General features: G+C 37.4%; 2 protein-coding genes across 2 annotated transcripts; both read left to right on the top strand.

The window, feature by feature from the left end:
• LOC103513960 (putative uncharacterized protein DDB_G0282133) lies at positions 1–26,308 on the top strand. Its single transcript, XM_026827045.1, has 3 exons — positions 1–50; positions 10,395–10,576; positions 25,227–26,308. The coding sequence occupies exons 2-3, from the start codon at positions 10,441–10,443 to the stop codon at positions 26,306–26,308; spliced, it is 1,218 nt and encodes a 405-aa protein (XP_026682846.1). The 5' UTR covers positions 1–50; positions 10,395–10,440.
• On the top strand, positions 4,479–6,128 carry LOC113469386. Its single transcript, XM_026827042.1, has 2 exons — positions 4,479–4,597; positions 5,036–6,128. The coding sequence occupies exon 2, from the start codon at positions 5,223–5,225 to the stop codon at positions 6,126–6,128; it is 906 nt and encodes a 301-aa protein (XP_026682843.1). The 5' UTR covers positions 4,479–4,597; positions 5,036–5,222.
• Positions 26,309–26,493: the final 185 nt, after the last annotated feature.

Consider the following 26,493-nt stretch of genomic DNA (forward strand, 5'->3'; position numbering starts at 1 on the left):
TTGGACGCGCATGGTTGCTTTCTTCATAAGAAGGATTACCTTTATCAAAGGTAAGTGATTTCAGTAATTTTTTCAAAGATTTTGATACCTACTTTTGTCAGATTCTACTTCGCTAAGCATTGGGCAAAATATTTTTCCATAACTTTTATCTAGGTACGGTACCTACCTATATCAGACAGAGATATGAAAGCTATTCGCTAAGAAAAAATCATTTCGTTTTCCCTTCAAATTCACTGTTTATCAACTCTCTGTTGCCCTAAATTAATCGTGAAACCTGTTTTTGATAACATCTACATACCCTTATCACATCACAGATTGCCTTGTGCGCTTGTGCTTCATTTTCTTAATCCCGTCTTTTTGAATGAAAGTTTTGTGGAGCAAGGCGATCTCCTTGTTACTTTCCAGGTTATATCTGACATAACCAATCCATTTGGCAATCTTGCCATTTTGTCAATCATGTATACAGTTAAGGTTAACGGCCTAAGCAGGCCTTTGACCTAAGCAGGCCTCGCGGGGCACTTTTGTGGCCTACGCAGGCCTTAAGTGCAGTTTAAAGTTAACTCCTAGTTGTGTTCCTTGAAAATAAATGACATATTGTTGGTATGTTGGCAGGGTTGATTATTGAGATATTTACAGATCATGACACCAACTCACCTAGTGATAATTTATTCATGATCAATAAATAATTCATGTTACTTATTCGTGACACAAGTTCGTCAGTTAATGACCTTCCCATGGGAACCAGTTAGGGGTAGGGTTCCGCTATTTGCTGATTATGAGATTGCGAAGAAAATAATTGTTGGATTTGTTGGTGTTTTTTCCTCCTCTATAGGGGGCGTAAAAAGTGCTGTGGGATTCCGGTCAGAGAAATTCTTTTTGGCTGTCCATAATTTCTAGGCATTAGGTATGGGTATGGCTCATTTTCCCAAAACTATACATGAAATGTAGTATCTTTTTCAAGGGTTTCTTTTACAACCATTCCAGTAAAACCAAACTTTAATTGTGAAAATAAAAAGTCTCTAAACCAAATTAATCCCCACGTAATCAAGCTTATTGGGGTAGTGTTTAGCACTCCAAGTGAAGTCATGAAATTTATCAATGCATTTTACTGTGGGAAACGAGATTTGTGGAAACATTTTCGCTAGGTAGGTTCCCTTTTTTTACTTTCCTTATCCTATAGGAAGGAAAGTAATGTAATCGGGTCAAATTTTCGATGGTCAGTTTTTAGTGTCAAAACACGAGTGAACCGAGTTCGTTTGAAAACGATCCAGGTATTCATGCATTGGTGGAAGATGTACTACCAAACCATCAGTTAGGAGACACTGGATCCATGGGCCACTCAGACCTTTCACCAAGGCCTCTATCCATACCTCAGCCCATCGTATCTTCAGTACTAGACAAAAGAAAACCTCTCGGAGACCATTTGTCAAGGCCATACCAGATCAACTTAGTGCCAAACCAGTTGTCGCAAGACGAGTATTCTTCATGTACTACCAAACCATCAGTTAGGAGACACTGGATCCATGGGCCACTCAGACCTTTCACAAAAGCCTCTATCCATACCTCAGCACATCGTATCTTCAGTACTGGACAAAAGAAAACCTCTCGGAGACCATTTGTCAAGGCCATACCAGATCAACTTAGTGCCAAACCAGTTGTCGCAAGACGAGTATTCTTTCCAAATGGTGACCAACACGGATCCATCTAGCCCGATCCTGTACAAAACTAAAATCATGCAAAAGCATGCGCCATTACTTGACCATCACAAAGTCTTCAAACAGTTCAAAGGCAAGACGGAATCTGGGAAGAACTGTAAACCAGGTTACGGGAAATCGTACAATTCTATTTTGTGTTCAATGTCAGAGTCTCTGACGACAGCCCCAGTTGCCATCAGTTTACTCGTTGGAAGAAATACATAGGTAGTACGGTCTTGCTAATTTTTAATCCTTTAATTCCTATACCTGGAATACCTAAGATCTATTTATAGAACTTTGGTCTTCCTTTCAAAAAGGCTGGCACTAAAGGAAGTTGTTTTTATCAAAATGAGCTTTCCCCTTTGAGGACCTTTGAAGACGAGCGAAATGACCTTTGAGGAATGCTTGATACATGTCCACACCCCACACCACAAACCTTTTTTCCAGTCGATATTGATCGACTTCGCTAGACTGTAATCCTTGAGACCCAGCTTTAAGAATAAATTCTTTCTGATTCTGTAATACCTACTTATTCTGTATTCATTTTTCATTATATATGGTCCGGGCTAGATCCAGACTGGTAATTAAGAGGCTCATTTCATAGGCTTGAGGGAGAGATACTTTCTTTACTTACACTTGCATTTGTTCTGGTCCACAATAAGGGTTCGCCATTTAATGGTGGTAACAGTAATCAGGGTCCGTCATTTGGTAGTAATAGCAATCAGGGTCCGCCATTCAACGGTGGTAATCAGGGTGGTCTGCGGCCGTCTCAGGGTGGTAACTGGAATAAACCTGAGCCTTCCTACAGTAGTAATAGCCAGGCAGCACCTTCCTATAGTGGTAGCAGTAACCAAGCTAGACCTCCCAATAGTGGGGCTGCTCCGCAAAATTCGTACGGTGGGCCTTCCAAAGAATCCGTGGTTTTCCCCAGTTAAGACTGTAAAACGGCATGTTGTATTGGGCTTATGCTTTTTCGTACTTGAGATAAGATAACTATCTATAAGCTGCTTGTCCGTGCTTTCCGGCAGTTCTAAAAGACGAAATTGGGGGCCATGTTGACACGTTGATGAATTTCTTAAAACTTTTTATAACTAGAGTAGGTACCTACATCTAGACTACAATAACGTTGAACTTTTTTCGATCTTGATTGAATAATTTTGGAGGTTTGTATGGAGAGCAATGAGTAAGTGTGTTTTATATTTTGTAAATACTAGGCACCAACAGCTTTTACACACTTATTATTTTATGTTTACACCTGTACAGTACTACAGTATTACACTAGGTGCCTGATCACATCTATAAAGAGCCTGGTCCATTTCAGGTAAGTATGCAATGTGCCTGTAACATATTTATGTAGACAAGAAAAGATGATCCCCCTTTTTTGACCAAAGTTCTAAAATTTTACAGTTAATTTCCTACATTCATTATTTATTATTTGTATGTATACGTATTTTTAATTTTTACCTACTTTAATTTATCATGACGTGACGGTGCGGCAATGGAATCATTGAACTGACTACTTACCTATTTTATTTCTTTAGGATTATGTATGTACAATGTACAAGTTAACATAGGTATTAGAATCATAAAATTTTAACAAAATATAATTTTGTTGACAATATTTTTTCAATTTACTAAATTTACCAATTTGTTCTTTCAGCTTTTAATAATTACTTACTCATGTCCTAGCAGGTAATTATTTATCAGATATGCACATATCTTGTAGATCGATCATCAGGATGTCAGTTTATAATAATATGTGAATGAAACAAATTGGAAAAGTCAGAACAATTAGGTATGTATACGTAAGTAGTACGAGTATTTATACCATACATGTACAATTACATAAGGAGTACGTAGACGGATCCACATAGAATGTTCCTATTGGGTCATCTAGCTAGGCATTGGTGATTGCAAACTGCGTTAGGTACGTACCTACTTAGGAAATTTTCATTTGCGTAATGCTCAATAAAATTTTAAAGGCGACAAATACCCTATATTTTAGGTACCCTCTATATTCCATGAACCAAGGCAAAACACAGACGTTCAGTAGAGATAAGTTTTGGTTGATCGGAAACAAGAGTTTTCGGTGCTAACACCAGAAAGTATCTTTAACATATCCACTAAAAGTATTACCTATTACTTTTACTCTCTTATTTATTTGTTCTTATTGATACTATGTAACATTGGTATTTTTGGCACATCCACTGAATTAATTAGGTTTAAAAAATATGAGGTGTTTTTCTAGTACCTACCTACTTTCTTTTCTCCTAAACATACATAATTTAGAGATAGGTACCTATTTATCCGGAAATCTCTTATTAGAAAAATAATAGTCTTGTTGAAGCTTGTTAATTTTTTAATCCTTTACCTACTTGCTATTCCTATAGAATTTTGGTGTTCCTCTCAAAAAGGCTGAGTAATAAAGGAACTTCTTTTCAACAAAATTCCTTTGAGGAATGAGCTTGAAACATGTCCACACTTTTTTTTCCAGTCGACGTTGATCGACTTTGGTAGACTGCAGTCCTCTAGACGCACCTTTAAGATTAAATTCTTGCTGATTCTGTAATATTCTGTATTCATTTTTCATAATATATGGTCCGAACTACATTAGATCCAGACTGGTAATTAAGAGGCTCATTTCATAGGCTTGAGGGAGAGATACTTTCTTTACTTACACTTGCATTTGTTCTGGTCCACTATATTCACAGCTTTTAGCAGCACAGCTTTGTAAATACATGTTTCCCATGCTTTCGTTCATACCTGTCTAGTTGATTTTGTTGACTTCAGTTTGATCACTGCACTTTATTGGCACAGCTTTCAGTTTCTACTGCAGTGTACAGTTCACTTCATATTGTGTGTAGATATTCCAGGTGTTGGGAGAAGTTTCTGAAATCTATTATGTAAGTATGTTTTTAAAGTGTCCCCACAAAGTCGACGGCCTTCGGTCGATTTATTGTGAGATCGATGTGAATCGATTCACGTCGATCGACAGCCGGTCGACTGTTTGGACACACCTTTAGATGTCACTGTTAGGTATAAATAATTTTTAGGACCATTATAGAAAACCGTGGTTGCAGAAAACGTCTTCAAAGGAGACATACCTAATACATAATTTTAAGAAAGGAAAAGTGGGGCTCGAACTCCAGAAAAATCCAAAATTCTATGTAAAACATCAAAAGCAGTAAGGAATCCATGTAAAAAAGTTAAGAATGACCGTAATACGTATACGTACTTACTACCTACAATTATTTATTTCGAAAAGGCTTCACCTTCAATTTTTACTTGCCCAACTCAAACACCACCTGATGTCTAATTTCTTTTTCCATCATGTTTTTCAGCTCAACCACCTCACCAAACAACTGGGGCTATGAAGTAATAGAACATCTAATCGAGGAGGAACAACAAACAAGTAACAAAACAACAAAGAGACCTAAGCCTTCCAAAAAACCAAAACTGTTAATCCGAGTAGAAGACAGCAATGAAAACGGCGAGAGCAAAGAGCAATCTGGGGAGAAACCTCTTCGGATGTATTTCGACGTCAAATCAGAGGAAGAAGAAAAATCTGCCAAGTCCATAGAGAATTACATTGATGCAAAACTGTCCAACAGTGATGAAACCGACATCCATGAGGAACATCTTAAGAGGAGAAACTCAATGGAAGCTGAATCTGAAGAAAGAAGACCACAAACGAAAGACACAAGTAGGAAAACCAATGGTGAGCAGAGACTCAAGAGTGACCGTCACAATGAAGGACGCCAAGGTAGCAATACACCCATAACCAAAGAATCTCATCGGCACTATAAAAACAGAGGTCAACCTATGTACCAACAAAAATATCTACATGATAAGACCTCATGGGAAAACATCCCCAGTAAACATCTTGAGGAAAGCATAGAAGTTCGTAACAAACCGAGTGTGTTTCATTCGAGTGAACCGAGTTCGTTTGAAAACGATCCAGGTATTCATGCATTGGTGGAAGATGTACTACCAAACCATCAGTTAGGAGACACTGGATCCATGGGCCACTCAGACCTTTCACCAAGGCCTCTATCCATACCTCAGCCCATCGTATCTTCAGTACTAGACAAAAGAAAACCTCTCGGAGACCATTTGTCAAGGCCATACCAGATCAACTTAGTGCCAAACCAGTTGTCGCAAGACGAGTATTCTTTCCAAATGGTGACCAACACGGATCCATCTAGCCCGATCCTGTACAAAACTAAAATCATGCAAAAGCATGCGCCATTACTTGACCATCACAAAGTCTTCAAACAGTTCAAAGGCAAGACGGAATCTGGGAAGAACTGTAAACCAGGTTACGGGAAATCGTACAATTCTATTTTGTGTTCAATGTCGGAGTCTCTGACGACAGCTCCAGTTGCCATCAGTTATCAACAGCAGGAATTCTATAGGAGTTCTCCAAGAAATTAAAATGGTAGGGAGGGAGGGAGGGAGAGAAAGAGATGAAGGAAGAGAAAGGAGAGAGAGATGAAGGAAGGATCGAAGAGAGAGAGAAAGGAAGATAGAAAGAAGAAAGACGGATGGACAGGCAGGCTGACGAATAAAGAAAGTCCTAATCTCATAAAAAGGTGTTCTAACATCGGTAGGCGTTTCTCAGTAAAGTCTTCAAATCGGGTAAAGCCGCAAAGCTTGTTATTTTAAAAGGCTTTAGGTACCTACCTACATAACATTTGGAGACCATTATTCACAACAGGAAACTCAATTGATGCCCTGCATTTCCTTTCACGTGAAGAATTCTGGAATCCTATTTGCTAACAAATTATTGATAGAAGCTCCCTGTTATACATACCTATTTCTGTAGATAAAAAAGCAAAACCTGTAACTACTAAAATACATAAACATAACACAAGCACGTTATTGGTAGTTATACAAACATATTGAGATAGTTGGATGAATTGAACCATTACTGGCGTAATCGTAAATCGCATCGAAAATAAATCGAAATGAATAAACTGCATCCTCCCCTGTGCTTATGTTTACTATTAGTAGATAGTTCCTATTAACAATAAGGAATGTATGTTTGCTCTGATTTAGATTTGAATGAAACCACATTTCCTTTCCAATACACACAGCTAATATGAGCATAATATTTAAATTGATATTTTTTCTTCAAATCATCGTAGAAACCTGAGTATTTATGTTATCAATGAAGTCTTGGAATTATAATAGCGATGACTTATCAGATAATAAATGGATCGATAATTCGGTATGATGTATATGTGTTTTTTCTTTGTATAAAATCAATCACTTGTCTATTGAAGAATAATTTGAAGGAAAAGTCGTTCAAGAGGCGTAGCAGTGTTACTTGCTGAGCATTGGGCAAAATATTTTTCCATAACTTTTATCTAGGTACGGTACCTACCTTTATCAGACAGAGATACCCGTACGTACACTTTTAGCTCGGTTACGAAGTTTAGTAGATTTCCTTTAGGGATGAGCTAATCATTTTGGGGCAAATTCACGACTTTGGTTCGGGGTTGTGTTTTTAGACTGTTTAGGTCTTTTGGGCTAGTGGAAAGCTATTCGCTAAGAAAAAATCATTTCGTTTTCCCTTCAAATTCACTGTTTATCAATTCTCTTTTGCCCTAAATTAATCGTGAAACCTGTTTTTGATAACATCTACCACTACCTACCCTTCTCACATCACAGATTGCATTGTGCTTCATTTTCTTAATCCCGTCTTTTTGAATGAAAGTCTTGTGGAGCAAGGCGATCTCCTTGTTACTTTCCAGGTTATATCTGACATTACCAATCCATTTGGCAATCTTGCCATTTTGTCAATCATGTATACAGTTAAGGTTAACGGCCTAAGCAGGCCTTTGGCCTAGTGCAGTTTAAAAGTTAACTCCTAGTTGTGTTCCTTGAAAATAAATGACATATTGTTGGCATGTTGGAAGGGTTGGTTATTGAGATATTTAATACAGTTCATGAGTTCATGACACCAACTCAACTAGTGATAATTTATTCATGATAAATAGGTAAATAATTCATGTTACTTATTCATGACACAAGTTCGTCAGTTAATGACCTTCCCATGGGAACCAGTTAGGGGTAGGGTTCCGCTATTTGCTGATTATGAGATTGCGAAGAAAATAATTGTTGGATTTGTTGGTGTTTTTTTTTTTCCTCCTCTATAGGGGGCGTAAAAAGTGCTGTGGGATTCCGGTCAGAGAAATTCTTTTTGGCTGTCCAAAATGTCTAGGTATTATAGTTATGGCTCATTTTCCCAAAACTATACATGAAATGTAGTATCTTTATCAAGGGTTTCTTTTACAACTATTCCAGTAAAACCAAACTTTAATTGTGAAAATAAAAAGTCTCTAAACCAAAAGCTTATCGGGGTAGTAATGTTTAGCAATCCAAGTGAAGTCATAAAATTTATCAATGCACTTTAAAGTGGGAAACGAGATTTGTGGAAACATTTTCGCTAGGTATTCTTTTTTTCTAGTTAACCAAGATCTTTTCCTGAATTGTTAGTATAGTTGAATGTATTATTCTTTAACGCTTTAACCCATCAAATATACGAGACCTTGTTTAGACTGCTGGGGTAAACGGACTTTTCAGTCCTATTCGGGCAGGATAAACAAGGTACAGTTACTTAGGTACGGACCAAAGTGAAAGAATGCTATGGTGATTTAAAGTGAATTTCTCTAGTGTAGAACTATTGTAGGTACCTACACTACCAACGTCTCTTAGATACATGTAGCTAGATATGTGATACGTAATTATTATCATATCAAATTTCATACTTTTGTAATTAAATGTCAGTTATGTAATCCCTCGTGACACGATAAAATTCGTTCTACGCACGTAACTAGGTAAAAGTTTTATATCCTTTCAGATTTATTTCTATCTTGGTTGGGAGTCAAAGTTCAAAGTTTTCAAAAAAGTCATCAGGAAATGGAAAACCTTGCAGTTATTTGGGAAGTCAAACAAAGACTGTTCAGAAGTCTTTAAAAAAGAAAATGCACCTAATACCGAATTACATAAAAATATCTATTCAGTTGGTTAAGCTGTTAGATATACGGTCAAATAGGACCATATTGTTGTTAATTTAAGTGGACAGTCACCCAAATCTACCGACCTGAAGTCTAGAGGAAGAGGAAACAAATACTCAAATATACACTGACCAAATACACCCTAAAAATCTGATAGGTATACAGACCAAATACACCCGAAGTATCTGCTATCTATTAGGTCCTGTCTATGAAAACAATAAACTCTTAGATAGTTTCACAGTCGATTATCTAATTGGTGTAATTCTCTCTCAAATCAAATTGTTTTTCTGTGTGATATCGAGCAATGTTTTGGCAAACACATCTTTGTCAGTGTCACCTAATGACGGCCTTCCATTGGCAAGTAGTTCTGTTATGCGTTGTAGAGATACTGAGAGATCAATACCCGAAATCTTTCAATCATTCGTGAGTTCATGACTAGGTCAAGTGGTAGAGAATGCCTCAGGCATTAACTTTGCCTTCATTTAAACTTCATCTTTCATTTTTGCTTTTTCCTCCTTTAAGTTTTTATGTCGACTTTTATCGTTTGTGTTGAAATAAATAAAGTGTTATGTAATATTGATATTGATCTACATAACTAGGTATAATAGGTAATAGTATATCGTAGGTTTTAGATACTATCATTTTTGATTTGGATCAGAACCAAAAATTGTTGCAATCCTTGATTGCCTTTTATGTGATCATGATCACCATTTTTCAGTTTTGGTGTTTTCTTTCGAAAACACCAAAACTGATAATCCTTTCAAAGTTGAGCTCCAGGCTTTTTCGGAGGAACATGATCGATATATTAATTACACATTTTAACAAGTTTAGCTCCTACATACCTGTGTAATTTCTGTTAACGAGGTAATGCGATCCACCAAAGCCATCAGGGCACAATGTGTCATACAATAGTAAAAGTACTCGCACACAGATTACAGGCAAATTTCTCAAAGTACTCATTTGTAAGAGGAGTACTCATAATCTTGATTAACTCAGACAAAACATCGTGACTAAACGAACTTAACGATATGGTCGGAGAAATCAAAAAGAAATAAAATCAAACCATACCTAGAGATATTATTGGTGCTCCTCACAATCAAGATAGGCAAGATACCTAATGGCAATGAAAGAAAACATTGAAAGAAACTTCTGCACTTATTATTAGGAGTGATTTACTACATATACAATTAATTATTAGAAGTGATTTAGTACCTACTTATCCATGTTGAGAATTGATCTGGACTACTCATTGTGTTTGGGTGACTTTTCGTGTACGCATGTGACAACTAGTGGTCAAGGTGCAAGCCTGGTAGCCGATAGGTCGTGGGTTTGAATGTCGACTAAGCCATGGAAAGGTATTACATAAAGCATTTGACCATAACATTACAAGAAATAGATATCGCTGACGTAGGCAAAGGTCTTTCTTTAGCCTCATTTGAACCAAAAGACCCGCCGGGGGTGGATTTTATCCTGAACGGATGAGGTTCGTTCTCGGAATGACTGCCTTTCTAGTTTCTAGTACTTAACTTGTCCTGTCTTCCTTCTCTCTTCGATTTCGGGTCGATATGACCTTAGCAGTTACAGGTTCCTTCTGTCAAAACTCTTTTTTTTTTCTAATCTTCGAGTATCTTCTTACCTCATAAAATTTTGCTTCATATTTCGTTGGATTTGTTTTCAGACACTCCTGAATTCCGGCAATGAGTAGCCAGAGATAACTGCAAGCCATGTCAAACGTAAGCCGAGATGTAAGCTACTCATTCGTGTGGCCGGGAGATTACAACTGGGGCAATGCCGCAAGCTATCCCCTACCCAGGCCGCCTCTGGGGGAGAGCGGAAATTTTACGGCCGCCAAATTAACAGGTTAGTTGGACAAACATCTTTTTTTTAATTTTGAATAGTGTCCGTTTGATCAATTCCCTTCAAATCTCCAGTCCAGTTAAATTGGAATGTAGCAAGCCTAGCTAGGTAGTTAGCTTGGTTGGTAGTGCGTCTTCCTCATAAGCGCTAGACCGTGGGTTCGATTCATGCCCGGGACGGATTTTAATTAATTCATAATGTTCGGTCTCGGAACGGCTGGATTTTTTCTATCCTGTCTTCCTTCTCTCTTTCGATTTATCTCCAGTCCAGTTAAATTGGAATGTAGCAAGCCTAGCTAGGTAGTTAGCTTGGTTGGTAGCGCCTCTTCCTCATAAGCGCTAGACCGTGGGTTCGATTCCTGCCCGGGACGGATTTTAATTAATTCATAATGTTCGGTCTCGGAACGGCTGGATTTTTTCTATCCTGTCTTCCTTCTCTCTTTCGATTGAAACTTCTGTAAGTGTGGCTAAAGAGGCGATAATTACCCTGCTGAGAGGATCAACAATTAAAATACATTAATATCAGCTATGCTACCATCTATATTATTGCCAATCCATACATTGATGCATACGTTGAAAAGTTGATGCTAGGTATCACTTCTGATCAATTATTATTGCTACTTGAAGAACCTATCAATATTCCGATTCCGCTCATTTCTCCAGTCCAGTTACCTTGGAAGGTAGGGTTTATGTATGTAGAGTGGTTGAACATATTTCAATTTTCACAGAACCAATTTTCAACCTTTTTTTCAAAACTCCTGCAAAATAATTTGAACTTTGAACGCTACTTGATTGAAATGATGTCCTTGGATGATTATTGCAAAAAAACTAGTAGCAATAAAATTTAGAGCTCAAAATAATACATGTCTATCAATAAGTGGATAATCTTAGGAAGTGAGATTTGGGTTGATAGATATAGCTACTCGAAAATGGGTAGGTATGGGCTATGGGTATAATTGGGTATCCTGCCCATGAAAATAAGCTTCGTGCTTAAATTTCAAATTTAAATATTATGTAGAGTATAGTTGAACCTATTTCAATTTTCACTGAACCAATTTTTATCCTTTTTTCAATCTAAAATAATTATTGCATACCTACCTAGATATGTCAGTAGTAGGTATCTACATGACTAATAATTGCTCCAAGTTCAATTAGGTACCTAGTGCTCACCTAGAATAAGTATTGGTAGGTAAGTGTTTTCGGAACTAGGTTAGGGTTCAATGTAGGTATATTAGGTATTTGATATTTTTCTGATCGAATATTTTACAAGGGGGCTATTTAATTTCGAAATATTGGCAAGGGTTTCGTACTTTCTTTTACTCAGGTCAGTTTTAGCTGATGGTTTTGACCCCTTTGATTGACTCTCGATATAATTATGTATATAGAGCTAGGTCTAGGTAGGTATCTAAAACCAGAACTTTCAAGGTAAATAATTCAACCCTCTCAGAGCTCTGCTTGCTGAACTTTAACTTGAATAAATAATTTATGACATAAATTTAAAAGTTTATGCCATTACTCCATAACTGTCATAACTGTCAGAGTAACTGATTTCTTTGAATATGATGGATTAGATATTACCTAATACTTATTGATACCTATTTGTATGACTATTTTTTTTTTTTTTTCAATTAATAATAAAAATAATTTTAAATCCACATTCTTTTAAGTAATCTACGTACATAGGTACCTACTTATAATTGATAATAGTTGTAATTTATAAATAGGTACCTAATTGTGCCACAAATCCCTCAAATACTTGGGTTTATATATAATTTACAAATGATGACTACTTCCTATTATAGGTGTTGGTGACACAATTTTTATTTACTAATTGGGAATGCCATTCTTGAAAATACTCGTAGTTATGTTGGTTTACCAATTTATCACATAACTAGGGTGGAATTTCGTTCATATTTGTTTATTCATAAAAAAAATAGGAAAAACGACTTTTGTGCAATGAACTCTCAAAGAATTTGCCTATTGGAGTTTGTGTACCTAAACATGAATTTTGTATGACATACTTGGGAAGTTGGTTTATACCTAATTATGACATACCTTAAGGTGGAAAAATTTCATGAATATTTCTGGAAATCGTGGTCCATAAAAAGAAAAACGACTTTTGTCAGAGTACCCATTTGTGTAATCATCTCTCAAGAATCTGCCTCTTGAAGTTGTTGCAAAGAGACATGGGTTATGTATGATGTATACGTACCTACGTGTGGGAATGAGTTGGTTTACCTTTACCCACATAACCCACATTAGGTATAATAATTTCAATCAATATTTATGAAAATCCATAAATAGGAAAAACGACTTTTGATGGAATTGTCAGCATTTGTGCAATAATCTCTAAAGAATTCGCTTGCTGGGGTTTGTTGCAAAGAAACATGGATTTGTCAGTTAATTGCTTAGGTAATCAATCAATCATTCAATGAAGATTGGTAAAACAATTTTAACATTTTTTTTTTATTTATTTATATTTATTTAATAAATGTATAAATAAAAAGAAATTAAAAAATGTTAAAATTGTTGGGGGTTATTAAAGTAGAAACCCTCTTTATGTAAGTGTGAACACTATACTAGGAGCTAGGAGGCTGCTAGTTAGTTATAAGCTAGTTGGTTTATTCTAAATAGTTTATAGACTTTATAGAGATAATATCTGCCACATGCCACACTAATTACTTACTTAACAGGTAGCGTCAGTGTAAACCACATTGTGGGTAGCAGTCCAGTCTGAATTCCGATGAAATAACAATAAAGTGTCGACATATATAAAGTTTCAGATGCAACCGAATGCATTAGTAACAACTGGTGCATGGAAAAGTGGAGGTAGAAATGCACTAGCCTCAACGTCACATGAGCTCATGGGGAGTCAGAAAGATGTGGTTCAAAGTTTGCCCATTATACATATAGTAGGTATAGTAGGTGATTTCTTTTACGATAGTTACATTGGCACGAAGTTAGCCACGCCCAAAACCGAGGCGCATGGAAGAGGTTGATTCAAAACGTCGACCCCACTTGAGTGGGAAAAGACGCAGTAAAAGTTTTTTTTTTTTTTTTATTTAGTTTTAAAAAGATGAGTGTTCCACCGCCGTTTTTATTTCGTAGCAATGGAACAACTGCTACATTAGACGCTTCGACATATAAAGGTTCAGATGCAACCGAATGCATTAGTAACAACTAGTGCATGGAAAAGTGGAGGTAGAAATGCACTAGCCTCAAGTTACGTGAGCTCATGATGGGGAGTCAGAAAGATGTGGTTCAAAGTTTGCCCATTACCTATATAGTAGGTAGGTGATTTCTTTTACGATAGTTACATTGGCACGGAACGTGAGCTTATACGTGCTGTGAGGGCAGTATGTTTCTACCTTATTAGACGAAGGAAAAGGGACGATTTGAAACGAAAAGGAAAGATCTAAGAGAAGAGAGCGCCAGAGCCTAGTTAGCTGGGAGCTGGAAGGGTTACAGGGTAGCGCGCCCGCCTTGTAAGTTTGATTCTCGCTCGTTGCAAACTTTATTCTAACGTTTCCCAGATCACATAATTATGGGGTTTCCCGGAACTGCTGATGCTGATGGCTTTTCCTATCCTGTCTTCTTTGTCTCTTCAATTTCGGGACGATAAGACCTCTATAACTCTAAACCTAGTTACGATTCCCTCTATAAAAAGACTTGGAAAAAAACCTCATCCCAAGCACTTACTGCAAATTTTAAGAACCTCAAATTCAAATCAAATCCTGCTCACAGTGCTCTGATTTGTTACAGTGGGCCATATTGGACAAGGCTCCCCTAAATCGTCTAATCTGATTGGCACGGAACATGAGCTTACGTGCTGTGAGGGCAGTGTGTTTCTACCTTATTAGACGAAGGAAAAGGGACGATTTGAAACGAAAAGGAAAGATCAAAAAGAACTTAAGAGAAGAGAGCGCCAGAGTCTAGTTAGCTGGGAGCTGGAAGGGTAGCGCGCTCGCCTGGTAAGTTTGATTCTCGCTCGTTGCAAACTTTATCCTAACGTTTCCCAGATCACACATGGCATATGGGGTTTCCCGGAACTGCTGGCTTTTCCTATCCTGTCTTCTTGTCTCTTCAATTTCGGGACGAAAAGACCTCTATTAATAACTCTATTACCTTGATTACTCTATACCTAGTTATAATTCCCTCTATAAAAAGACTTAGAAAAAAACCTTATCCCAAGCACTTACTGCAAATTTTAAGAAGCTCAAATTCAAATCAAATCCTGCTCACAGTGCTCTGATTTGTTACAGTGGGCCATATTGGACAAGGCTCCCCTAAATCGTCTAATCTGGTAGCCGGGTTTATTGGATTAGCTGAATAACTCGTTACATTATTAAATTAACCGATTGAATCGGGGAGTCTATCTTTATTCGATCTTTATTGCCGTGGCGTAATCTAATAGGTTATTCTACGTGCGTGTTAATAGGTAAATAGGTATAGGTTCACTCAAGACTCCTTAATTTTATAGTAGGGATGGGCGATATATATCGATATTTCCGAATATCGATATTTTGGTTTCGATATATCGGTAATATCGATATTTTACTTTCGATATATCGATATCGGAAATATTGATATTTTTATAAATATCGCCCATCCCTATTTTATAGTAACCAAGTTAGCGGCGATAGCACGTTGAATGCCAAATTCCCAATGGATCACTAAAGAAACTGAGCAATATTGCTTGCTGACTTTTGCCGACACCACTCAGGCTTGGTGAGGTTAACTCCCAATGGAGCTTAGAACAACTGTTACTTTTCCAATTTCTTTGCAATTTCTTCTTCTTTATCGAGTGACACTTTGCAATTTCTTCTTCTTTATCGAGTGACACTTTGCAATTTCTTCTTCTTTATCGTATCGAGTCACACTTTGCAATTTCTTCTTCTTTATCAAGTCACACTTTGCAATTTCTTCTTCTTTATCGAGTGACACTTTGCAATTTCTTCTTCTTTATCACTGATGTTTACTGCGGTTTCCGTTCAAGTGAGTGGAAATATTTGGGAACTTGGGAGGAAAAAATCAACAGTAGATAACCAACAAGGATTTAGGTTTTGTCTGCTGCGTCTGCCATATCAACCACAGGCTTACAACTTAGTGTAAATCGAGTCAATAGGCATAAATAGATAGATGAATGGGCTTACATTTACATAGATATTATTTATCTCTGTTGTGATTGAATGAAAGAGAGAAAAAATTTTATAAAATATTTTTTGAGATAGATTGGGAAATGCTCGACCACCGAAAATTAACGCTGGTGACATTGTCCTTGACGAAAAATATTTGAGGGTAGAAGATTGCAATCCCGAGACCTCGAACCTTCAACCCGTGGATTACAAGGTAAGAGGGTGTGGTTAAAACCACGGCAGGCCGACATCTCAGTGGTTGTAATCACGGGGTGTGACCTTGTTCAAAAGTCCACCAGGCTTATCCATTACCCTTTTCAATCAACTTGGATACTACGGGATAGGCATGCTACAACACCAATCATGTAACCATGTGAGTCTAATGTAACAGTTGTTTCATTGCTACGAAATAAAAACATCGGTGAAACACTTTTTTTTATCAACTTGGATATAAACCATTATATTACATTCTATTCTATTCTAATATTCCTTTTATGGTTGATCTTACTACTGAGAGTTGACACGGTATTTAGGGTTTTCTTTGACGTCATCCATGATTTACACAAGCTAGTATTTCTTGACCTCTGGATCCACTGAAAACTCTCTGTGATAAGTATCAAGAAGGTATGCTTTAAGACACAAGAAAAGGGTTCCTGTTTTTATCCCCAAAAAGGTCGAACTCCCCCACAACTTGTCTCCGACTTTTTCCCACAGGCTGTGCCCGTGAGGCTCGACCTGTTGTGCATACTTTATTGTTCATTGGACATGGTTGACGAATCACACACCGTCTGATTCAATTATTTTGCTAGCTCGCGTGGTCCATTTGAGTTCCTATTGTTTCTGGGCATACGTCTACTTATTAGGAGTGATTTACTACACATACAATTAATTATTAGAAGTGATTTAGTACTTATCCATGTTGAGAATTGATCTGGACTACTCATTGTGTTTGGGTGACTTTTCGTGTACGCATGTGACAACTAGTGGTCAAGGTGTAAATAAAATTGTTGAACGAACAGTGTGTGTTCTCAGCTTCCAAGTTTTCACTGTGGAAGGTAGAAGTTTTCACTGTGGAAGGTAGAAGTTTTCACTGTGGAAGGTAGAATGACGGCCAATCCAAGCTCAGACTGTCAAACAGACCGCGGTGTGTCGGCCGGGTCTGAACGCGTGTGGCTGGAAAAGCTTATTCAGACCGTCTGAGAGAGACCTTGGTCTGTCAGACCGTCTGAGAGAGACCTTGGTCTGTCAGACCGTCTGAGAGAGACCTTGGTCTGTGCCGTGGCGTAATCTATTAGGTTATTCTACGTGCGTGTTAATAGGTAAATAGGTATAGGTCTACATATAGGTCCACCCAAGACTCCTTAATTTTATAGTAACCAAGTTAGCGGCGATAGCACGTTGAATGCCAAATTCCCAATGGATCACCAAAGAAACAGGATTGCCTGGTTTTGGTACCCGGACGGGTGACCATCTGAGCAATTGCTTTCTGACTTTTGCCGACACCACTCAGGCTTGGTGAGTTTAACTCCGAACAACTGTTACTTTTCCAATTTCTTTGCAATTTATTCTTCTTTATCGAGTCACACTTTGCAATTTCTTCTTCTCTATCACTGATGTTTACTGCGGTTTCCGTTCAAGTGAGTGGAAATATTTAGGAACTTGGGAGGAAAAAATCAACAGTAGATAACCAACAAGGATTTGGGTTTTGTCTGCTGCGTCTGCCGTATCAACCACAGGCTTACAACTTAGTGTAAATCGAGTCAATAGGCTTAAATAGATATAGATGAATTGGCATACATTTACATAGATATTATTTATCTCTGTTGTAATTGAATGAAAGAGAGAAAAATAAAATAATAGTTATAAATATTTTTTGAGACATATTGGGAAATGCTCGACCACCGAAAATTAACGCTGGTGACATTGTCCTTGACGAAAAATATTTGAGGGTAGAAGATTGCAATCCCGAGACCTCGAACCTTCAACCCGTGGATTACAAGGTCAGGGGGTGGTTAAAACCACGGCAGGCCGACATCTCAGTGATTGTAATCACGGGGTGTGACCTTATTCAAAAGTCCACCAGGCTTATCCATTACCCTTTCCAATCAACTTGGATACTACGGGATGGGCATGCTACAATACAAACCACATGACTCTAATGTAACAGTTGTTTCATTGCTACGAAATAAAAACATCGGTGAAACACTTTTTTTTATCAACTTGGATATAAACCATTATATTATGACTTGAGTACAATAGGTGGGTGTACCTACATGATATTTTAGAACAGAGATTGTCTTGCAATTTGCAAATTCAAAAGAACTGTCTACGTGAAATTTATCAAAATACCTATAAGTTTAGTACCTATACAAGTAGTACTGTATGAATTAGGGCACATATAAGATCATAAATCATGAACGCATGTAGGTTACCTATTGCCTGGGTATATGTAACTGCAGACTTCAATTGATACATTTTATTGCTTTTTACCATTTCAATAAAGGTGAATGAAATATTTGGCATGGGTGCATGAACACTTAGAACTTTTATGACTACCGGACTCTTGTCATTCCTATGTCATAATGCCCGCGAGGAGTCATTTTGACTCAATGGGACCAACGTAGATTTTGTCCTCTACATACTGTTCATTGATTGGCAGTGAGGGTAAGATAGGAGAGTGAAAGAAAGGGAGAGACAAGAAAAGATCTAGAAAAGGCTAAGAGAAATATCCCTTCGCCTCCAAGGAAATCACTGAATGAGATAATTGTTGATCTTGAATAATTATCGATATAATTATTGTCAATTCAAAATCAAATATTATTGTCAAATATTATAAACTATTCAGTAGGTACCTAAGTACCAAAACTACAAACTATTCACTCGGTACCGAAGTACCAAAACTACTGCGTAAGGAATTTTTGGTATCCGTGGTACTTTGGACACAATAGAATTCTCAATCCACGCACGAATATATCATCATTATCTCCAAATTAAACTCAATGAAACCTCAATTATCGAGGGAATCTGGCATAATAAGTCGTGTAAAATTAGGGGACCTTGTCACCCTGCGCGTGATTTATGATCTAGTGAGCAAGATAATCGATGAGAGCAATGAATACCTAATTATAGGGAAATATTTTTGGTGTTTCCTAATTTGCATTAAATTATTATTATTTTTTTAAAGAGGTTTGACAGAGGGAACTGTAACTGCTATGGTCTTATCGTCCCGAAATCGAAGAGAGAAGGAAGACAGGATAGGAAAAAGCCAGCCGTTCCGAGAACGAACATTATCCCATCAGCTTAGTTGGTAGGATAAAATCCGCCCGGGCGGATTTTATCCTACCAACTAAGCTAACTAGGCTGGCAAAAAAGATCTTTTATTTTCACTGCCCTGACGCAAAGACCAGTCCCTATAAAATTGTTGAACGAACAGTGTGTGTTCTCAGCTTCCAAGTTTTCACTGTGGAAGGTAGAAGTTTTCACTGTGGAAGGTAGAATGACGGCCAATCAAGCTCAGACTGTCAAACAGACCGCGGTGTGTCGGCCGGTCTGAACGTGTGTGGCTGGAAAAGCTTATTCAGACCGTCTGAGAGGTCTAGGTCGGAAGATTTTTCAGCCACACACGTTCCGACGTGGTGACGGTTTGAGTGTGAGTGGCCGGCAAAAGACTGGGGATAAGAAATAAATCTTCAGTAAAAGGTAATTCAAGAGAATAAATTTGGAGACATTTACCATCCCTTAGGTTTTACTCCTAAACCATGGGAAAAGTGACACATCCACTGTCATTAGTGCAGAATTGGAGATGTCAGAATCCCCGTCACATTTTATCTAAACCTGACATACCTATTCACTGAAATTATTTGAATTCAAACATTTGTATAGGTTATGTGATTGAAATATTATTGAATGAACGAAGTGAGGTCGAAGCTTTTAAGTTCAACCTCAGAAAGTGTGCTGTGTCGTTTTGGCAACCCAAACTTTGGACAGTCCGTCAATAAATTTTATTGATTGTTTCTCTCCTTAAGCAGTCCACAATTTTGCATTCGGTTTTATCAGTAAATCCTTTTGTACATAATTCCAAAACGACTAGTAAGTAGGTATGAGTACATAGTTTGGTTAATGAATGAATACCAACAGTTCGTGTTAGAAAACCGGTTCACTTATCAATACCAGGTCAATAACTAGATGATTAGAGCATTATGAGATCATGTTAATGACATTATGCGAGTCTCAGGTCCTGACAACTTGACACCAACCTGACGTAACGTACCAGACTAAGATTTTTCAGGTTCATTGGATACTCACATCTTGTAAATGTAGTCATAAATTAATAATAATTATTGGTCCGGTGAATACAGTCAAGTTTACAGCAAAAATAGCTCCTATATTATTGAAATATGGTCATAATTTACTTAAATTATGCTTGATATTCGACATCACGTACAGGATAAATACCAACATTACTAATTTTACTGTCTCCAACTTGATGACAGAAATGTCTGCCAATGTGCCAACACACTTAGGTACTTGTAGCACCAGTACTATGTGATCAGTCTCCACTCTCCAGTTTTTCAGAACATTATTCAAGTACCCCAAATCAGGATAAATGTTGTTGCTACGTATACCTTTGCGGATTTTCTCTTACAGTTATTCATCAATAAAAACCTATGTTTTTTCAAAGCACCCCTTAACGTCACTCTATAGGTAACTGCTAAGATTTTGAGTGACGAGGATTTTACCCTCTATTCGGCCACAGACTACCCACCTTCTCACATTAACCTCAATCAATAAGAAAGTGGGGCCGGGAAAAGCTAGAAGCCCGCAATTGTCCAAATGGTCACCCATCCGGATATTAATCACGCGCAAAGTTGTTTAACTTTAGTGATCCATTGGTAGGTAACTGGTTTATTCATCGTGCTATCGCCGCTGTGCTGGCTATTTGGCTAAAGCTATCTCCTGATAAAAAATATAGAAGCATAGGGCGTTGACTAGACAAGACGTCTGTACATCACGCGACAAGGTAGATAGGTACCAACTTCAAATAATGTCTTCATCTGCCGTTGGTACCTATTACAGACAATTTTATAGGTATTGTCTTCTCCTTATCTAATCAGTGGCAATAAATACCACAGCTGTACTTACTAAGTTACCTTACTGTGAAGACCTAGGTCTGTCAGACCGTCTGAGAGAGACCTTGGTCTGTCAGACCGTCTGAGAGAGACCTTGGTCTGTCAGACCGTCTGAGAGAGACCTAGGTCTGTCAGACCGTCTGAGAGAGACCTAGGTCTGTCAGACCGTCTGAGAGAGACCTTGGTCTGTCAGACCGTCTGAGAGAGACCTTGGTCTGTCACACCGTCTGAGAGGCCTAGGTCGGAAGATTTTTCAGCCACACACGTTCCGACGTGACGGTTTGAGTGTGAGTGGTTGGCAGAAGTTTGGGCATAAGGAGAGACTCTTCAGGGAAAGGCAACTGAAGAGAATAAAAGTCGAAGAAATTTCCCATCTCCGCCTAAATCATGCCTAAATCATGGGAAAAGTGACACATCCACTGTCAGTAGTGGAGATGCCAGAATCCCTGAAATTATTTGAATTGAAAAATTTGCATACGTAAAGGAAATTATTGAAGGAACGAAGTAAGGTCTGACCTTATAAATAATATTCTGGAAAACTGGAGACTGATTACATAGTGCTAATGCTACCTGTTGGTACATTGGCAGACATTTCTGTCATCAAGTTGGAGACAGTAAAATTAGTAATATTGGCATTTACCCTGTACGTGATGTCGAATATCAAGCATAATCTAAGTAAATTATGACCATATTTAAATTCAACAATATAGGAGCAATATTTGCTGTAAACTTGACTGTATTCGCCGGACCAATAATTATTATTAATTTATGACTATAGGTACATTTATAAGATGTGAGTATCCAATGAACCTGAAAAATCTTAGTCTGGTACATTACGTCAGGTTGGTGTCAAGTTGTCAGGACCTGAGACTCGCATAATGTCATTAACATGATCTCATAATGCTCTAATCATCTAGTTATTGACCTGGTATTGATTTAAGTGAACCGGTTTTCTATCACGAACTGTTGGTATTCATTCATTAACCAAACTATGTACTCGTACCTACTTACTAGCCGTTTTGGTGTTATGTTGAAACAAACGGATTTACTGATAAAAAATGTACATTTGTCGAGTAACTGTACCCCAAATGAAGATAAATTCTGTTGTTCATACGATCCTACGTAAACCTTTGCAAATTTTTAGGTGTATTTTCTTTTCGTAAACGGAACTGATTCCAATGGCGCGCCATGCTTTAGGGAACCCGTTTCGTTTCCGAAAGTTTCCCGAAATTAAAATACACTTTTTTTCGTAAAGTCTTCCATCTGTAAAACCTATATTTTTTTAAAAGGGGTTGACGTCATTGTATAACTGCTAAGATTTTGAATGACGAGGGTTTTACCCTACATTCGCCGACAAGCTGCCCACCTCCTCACAACCTCAATCAGCCTGAGTGGGTCCGGGAAAAGTTAGAAGCCCACAATTGTCCAAATGGTCACCCATCCGGATATTAACCACGACCAATGTTGCCTAACTTCAGTGATCCATTGGCAGCTACATACGTAACTAGTGCATTCACTGGCCGCTGCACTGGTTAAAGCTATCTTCTGATGATAAAGATAAAAGCAAACCACATTGACTAGACAAGACGTCTGAACATCACGCGACAAGGTAGCTACTTCAAATAATGTCTTCATCTGCCGTTGGTACTTATAACAGACAATTTTATAGGTATTGTCTTCTCCTTATCTAATCAGTGGCAATAAATACCACAGCTGTACTTACTAAGTTACCTTACTGTGACCCAATCCTTCTCCCCTATCCCAACTGGTCTTACTTTGATGATAGCAACTGCAACTCGTTGATATCTGTGTTCCGAATGTCTGTTGATAAGTGTGATAGACTCTGGATCATGGATACCGGTGTCACTAACATTCTAAGCTCAATACAACAACTTTGTCCGCCCAAGATCATGGTATTTGACTTGAAAACCAACACACTCATACGCAAATACATTCTACCAACAGCTCAAGTGTTTGAAGGCTCCTTGTTCTCAAATATTGTCACAGAAGTGGTTGAGGATTGTGACCATGTGTTTGCGTATGTTAATGATGTCTTCCGCTATGGTTTGATCGTGTATGACTTCTTTAAGAACACATCTTATCGGCTGACTCACCCCTACATGTATCCGGAACCGACACAGTCCACGTACATTCTGGATAACTTGAAGTTCAGATGGGTTGATGGTATTCCGTGAAAAACTAGGGGAACACTCCCTTCCTATCTATTCTTCTTCTTCTTCTGCTTTACTTTTCTTCGTCTTCTTCTTCCCCCTTCTTCTCCGTCTTCTTATCCTTCTCTTCCTCCTTTCTCTCTACTTTTCTTCTTCTTCTCTTCCTCCTCCTCCTCCTTTTCCTTCTTCTTCTTGTTCTTCTTCTCACCCTCTTACATAATCATTTACCTAGACATTCTAGGCTACAATGGTAAGAAATAGTTGGTTCAATCTTTATTCTAAGACCACCAGCTAATTGGCATACTTTGTATGGGTTTATAGCTTCCCCTTTTGAAGATCTTACGACCCGCCACTAGTACGAGGTACATTTTATCGGTTTTACCGGTTGTAAACAATACTACGCGTAGTCTAGTTATCGCCCCAGACAACTGGTTTATGATCTGGAAAATATTATCCATCTATTTGTGATAAAGTGATAAACCACCGATTTGTCTTAGGTATCAAAGAAGGAATTTTAATGTCTCTAGTGATTTATTGATAAAGAGGTAAGGATCTTTGTTTCCTTACTTGGAATAGGAAGATTGATAGCAGATGAAAACTATAGCGCTTACAAGGCAGACTCGCTATGTACCTTCAAAGCTGACTACTAACCAGGCTGGCCCGAGAAATTTTACTTTTACAACTAAAATGTGTGTAGTACCTACTTCAACTTCTAAACCATGGGAAAAGTGACACATCCACTGCTATTGGTGGAGATGTCAAAACTCCCGTAATACTTTATCTACATAAACCTTGAGCGTACTGACACAAAAAGTGATAATTAACCTTTTAAAATTAATGTGACCTTTGAATTACAAAGATGTCTAATACGGATTGATAGGAAAATATAATTAGGTAATAATTTGCATAGGTATGTAGGTATTGCATAAACATTATTTGCTTGTTACAATGTTACATATTATTTGCATGTCACTAAATGTAATGAATGAAATGTAGGTCTGTGTCTACTATCTAATATCTATCAAGGTATGCTGGGCTTGGATGTTAAATGTCCTTCTGGTTGTTAGGCAGAACATATCTAGGTAGATAATAGTGTCCATCACCTCACATAGTGTTTGAGATGTCAGTTATTAGTTCAGGGGTGTTAGATATAAGGAACCGTAGCATAATTCTAGTTATTCATTCATAAGATCAATGTGGTTCTTTTTAGAATTATTTCTGAATATGTTTTTTGAGAAAAATTAAAGGACTTTGTTTTACTGTCAAAATTGTCAAAGGATTTTGTTTTACTCTCAAAAGATAGCCTCTATGATGGGTATTTTACTATTTTTGGTGATGTTTACCTAATATAAATTTTAATGAAGACGGAAGTTCCTCTTCTCCAAAAATATTAGACGGCGTGAACGACCAGGGCATTCCTGTGTTAAAACGCCTTATCCGAAAAAAAAAAAAAAAAAAAAAAAAAAAAAAATATTAGCCTAGGTATACCAATACTTATTTCTTATTTTATGCACTGTGAACTTTGAAGTTTACCAGGAGTTTTTTAATGTTCCCTAGACATTGAAGGTCCCTTATATGTTCCAATAGACTAACACCTACATAGGTAACTCCCTTACGCACTCTCCTGGATAGTCTTATATCACAAATGTAGACACAGGTAATGAATGTCAGATGACATTTATGTCACATCTTACGTGTCGCGAAAATACAACAGCTCTGCAGTTTACGAATGGGTCGGTCATTCACTTGTGGTGCGATATTGTTTAGTTTGAACGTGGAAGAAACTTCAAGTACCTACCTACCTACCTAGGTACCTAGACATATTTTATGGAATAAAACTAACATTAGGTATATATATAGTTCGTTCTTTATGTACATGGATTACATAGGTTTAACTCCTAAAACTTTGGAAAATACATGGATTCCATTTCTAACCATTTAAAAAGTGACACATCCACTGAAATTAGTGGAGATGTCAGAATTCGAATAGTGTTGTATTTTCTAAACTAGGTACCTCTAAATCCGTATTGATCTTTTGATCAAATTGAAAAATTACCCCTGTTTCTTTGTATTGAATTTTCAATAGAAAAGATTACATTTTATAACTTTATTATAGGAAATATGTTAATGAAATTGATAGTCCTTGCCTTCAACATTAACAAAATAGAAAGACATAATAAAAACTGTTTAATTATTCATTTCCTATTTCTCTGTTTCAGAAAGTTCTACAGTGTTGCCAGCATGGTTGCTCTCCATGTGGTTTATGACTACCATACATCCCCCTCTGAAATCATACAGGCAGAACGTAAAAACACCAATAAGTACCAAACAACTCCTAGAGGAAAACAATAACATTAATCTAATAGTACATCCAGTGCCAAATAAAGTTAACCAATATGTAGATTTACCAGTAGAAAATCAAATAGGCGGAGGAGGCATTGAAGTGACGACCTTTCGGTATCCCAACGCATACAGATGGACAAAGAATGAACTGAAACCCAATCTCCCGCAAACCTACGCCAACTCATTGAAAACTTCTGAAATCAATGACATCAACAACAATCTCTTAACAAATCCAAATTTGAATGAAATACCAGGCCCTCCAGTGAATATCAGAAGTACGACACAAAAATCGCTCAGTAATCAAGATCCTTTCAATGATTTCAATAATATCCTGATCAATTCAAAGCTTTTCAAACATTTCAATGCTATCACATCCTATTCTCCTCCGTCGTCCTCCAAAAACAATATGTCGCCGAAAGATCTAAACGACTTTATGACAAACTCGCTTGGTAATTTAGACATGAAGAGTACCAATAACGATACAAGCTTTATGGATAACTTTAGAAACTTGAACGTGTCTCCCAAGGAGGTGATCCCATCAACAAAGGAATTTTTTGGAAACTTGATGCCATCGAAAGCGCCAGTTAATAATGTCTTTTCCAACTCTATAAAACCAACAAGCAATGAGCTCTATGATATGAACAACTATGGAAATAAAATGAATTCTGAAGAACAAGCATTCCATTCAGCTGAAAATATGGTAAGTCCCAATATCAATTCACAATTTGAAAACACCGTGAAATCTATGAATAAGCCCTTCTCTAGTGAAATGGATAACACTATGTACTTCAATATGGATACCTTACCAAAAGGGATACCGGACAGTGGAGAAATAAACGTAAATTTGAATAGCATTAAGAATAATGATATGTTTTCCAATGAAAATGTCCCATCCTTGGAAGATTCCAGTAGTAAGGATATAACGGATATGAATTATTTCGTAACGAAGAGCAACTAATGATATTATGTTTTCCAATGAAAATGTCCCATCCTTGGAAGATTCCAGTAGTAAGGATATAACGGATATGAATTATTTCGTAACGAAGAGCAACATGGATAGTACAGAACTGAAATTCAATTCTAAAGATAGGGATGTACCAAACAGTAATAGCTATGCAGATCAAAACAGTAATAGCTATGCAG

This window comes from Diaphorina citri, unplaced genomic scaffold, assembly GCF_000475195.1.
Source record: "Diaphorina citri unplaced genomic scaffold, Diaci psyllid genome assembly version 1.1 scaffold1053, whole genome shotgun sequence".
NCBI lineage: Eukaryota > Metazoa > Arthropoda > Insecta > Hemiptera > Psyllidae > Diaphorina > Diaphorina citri.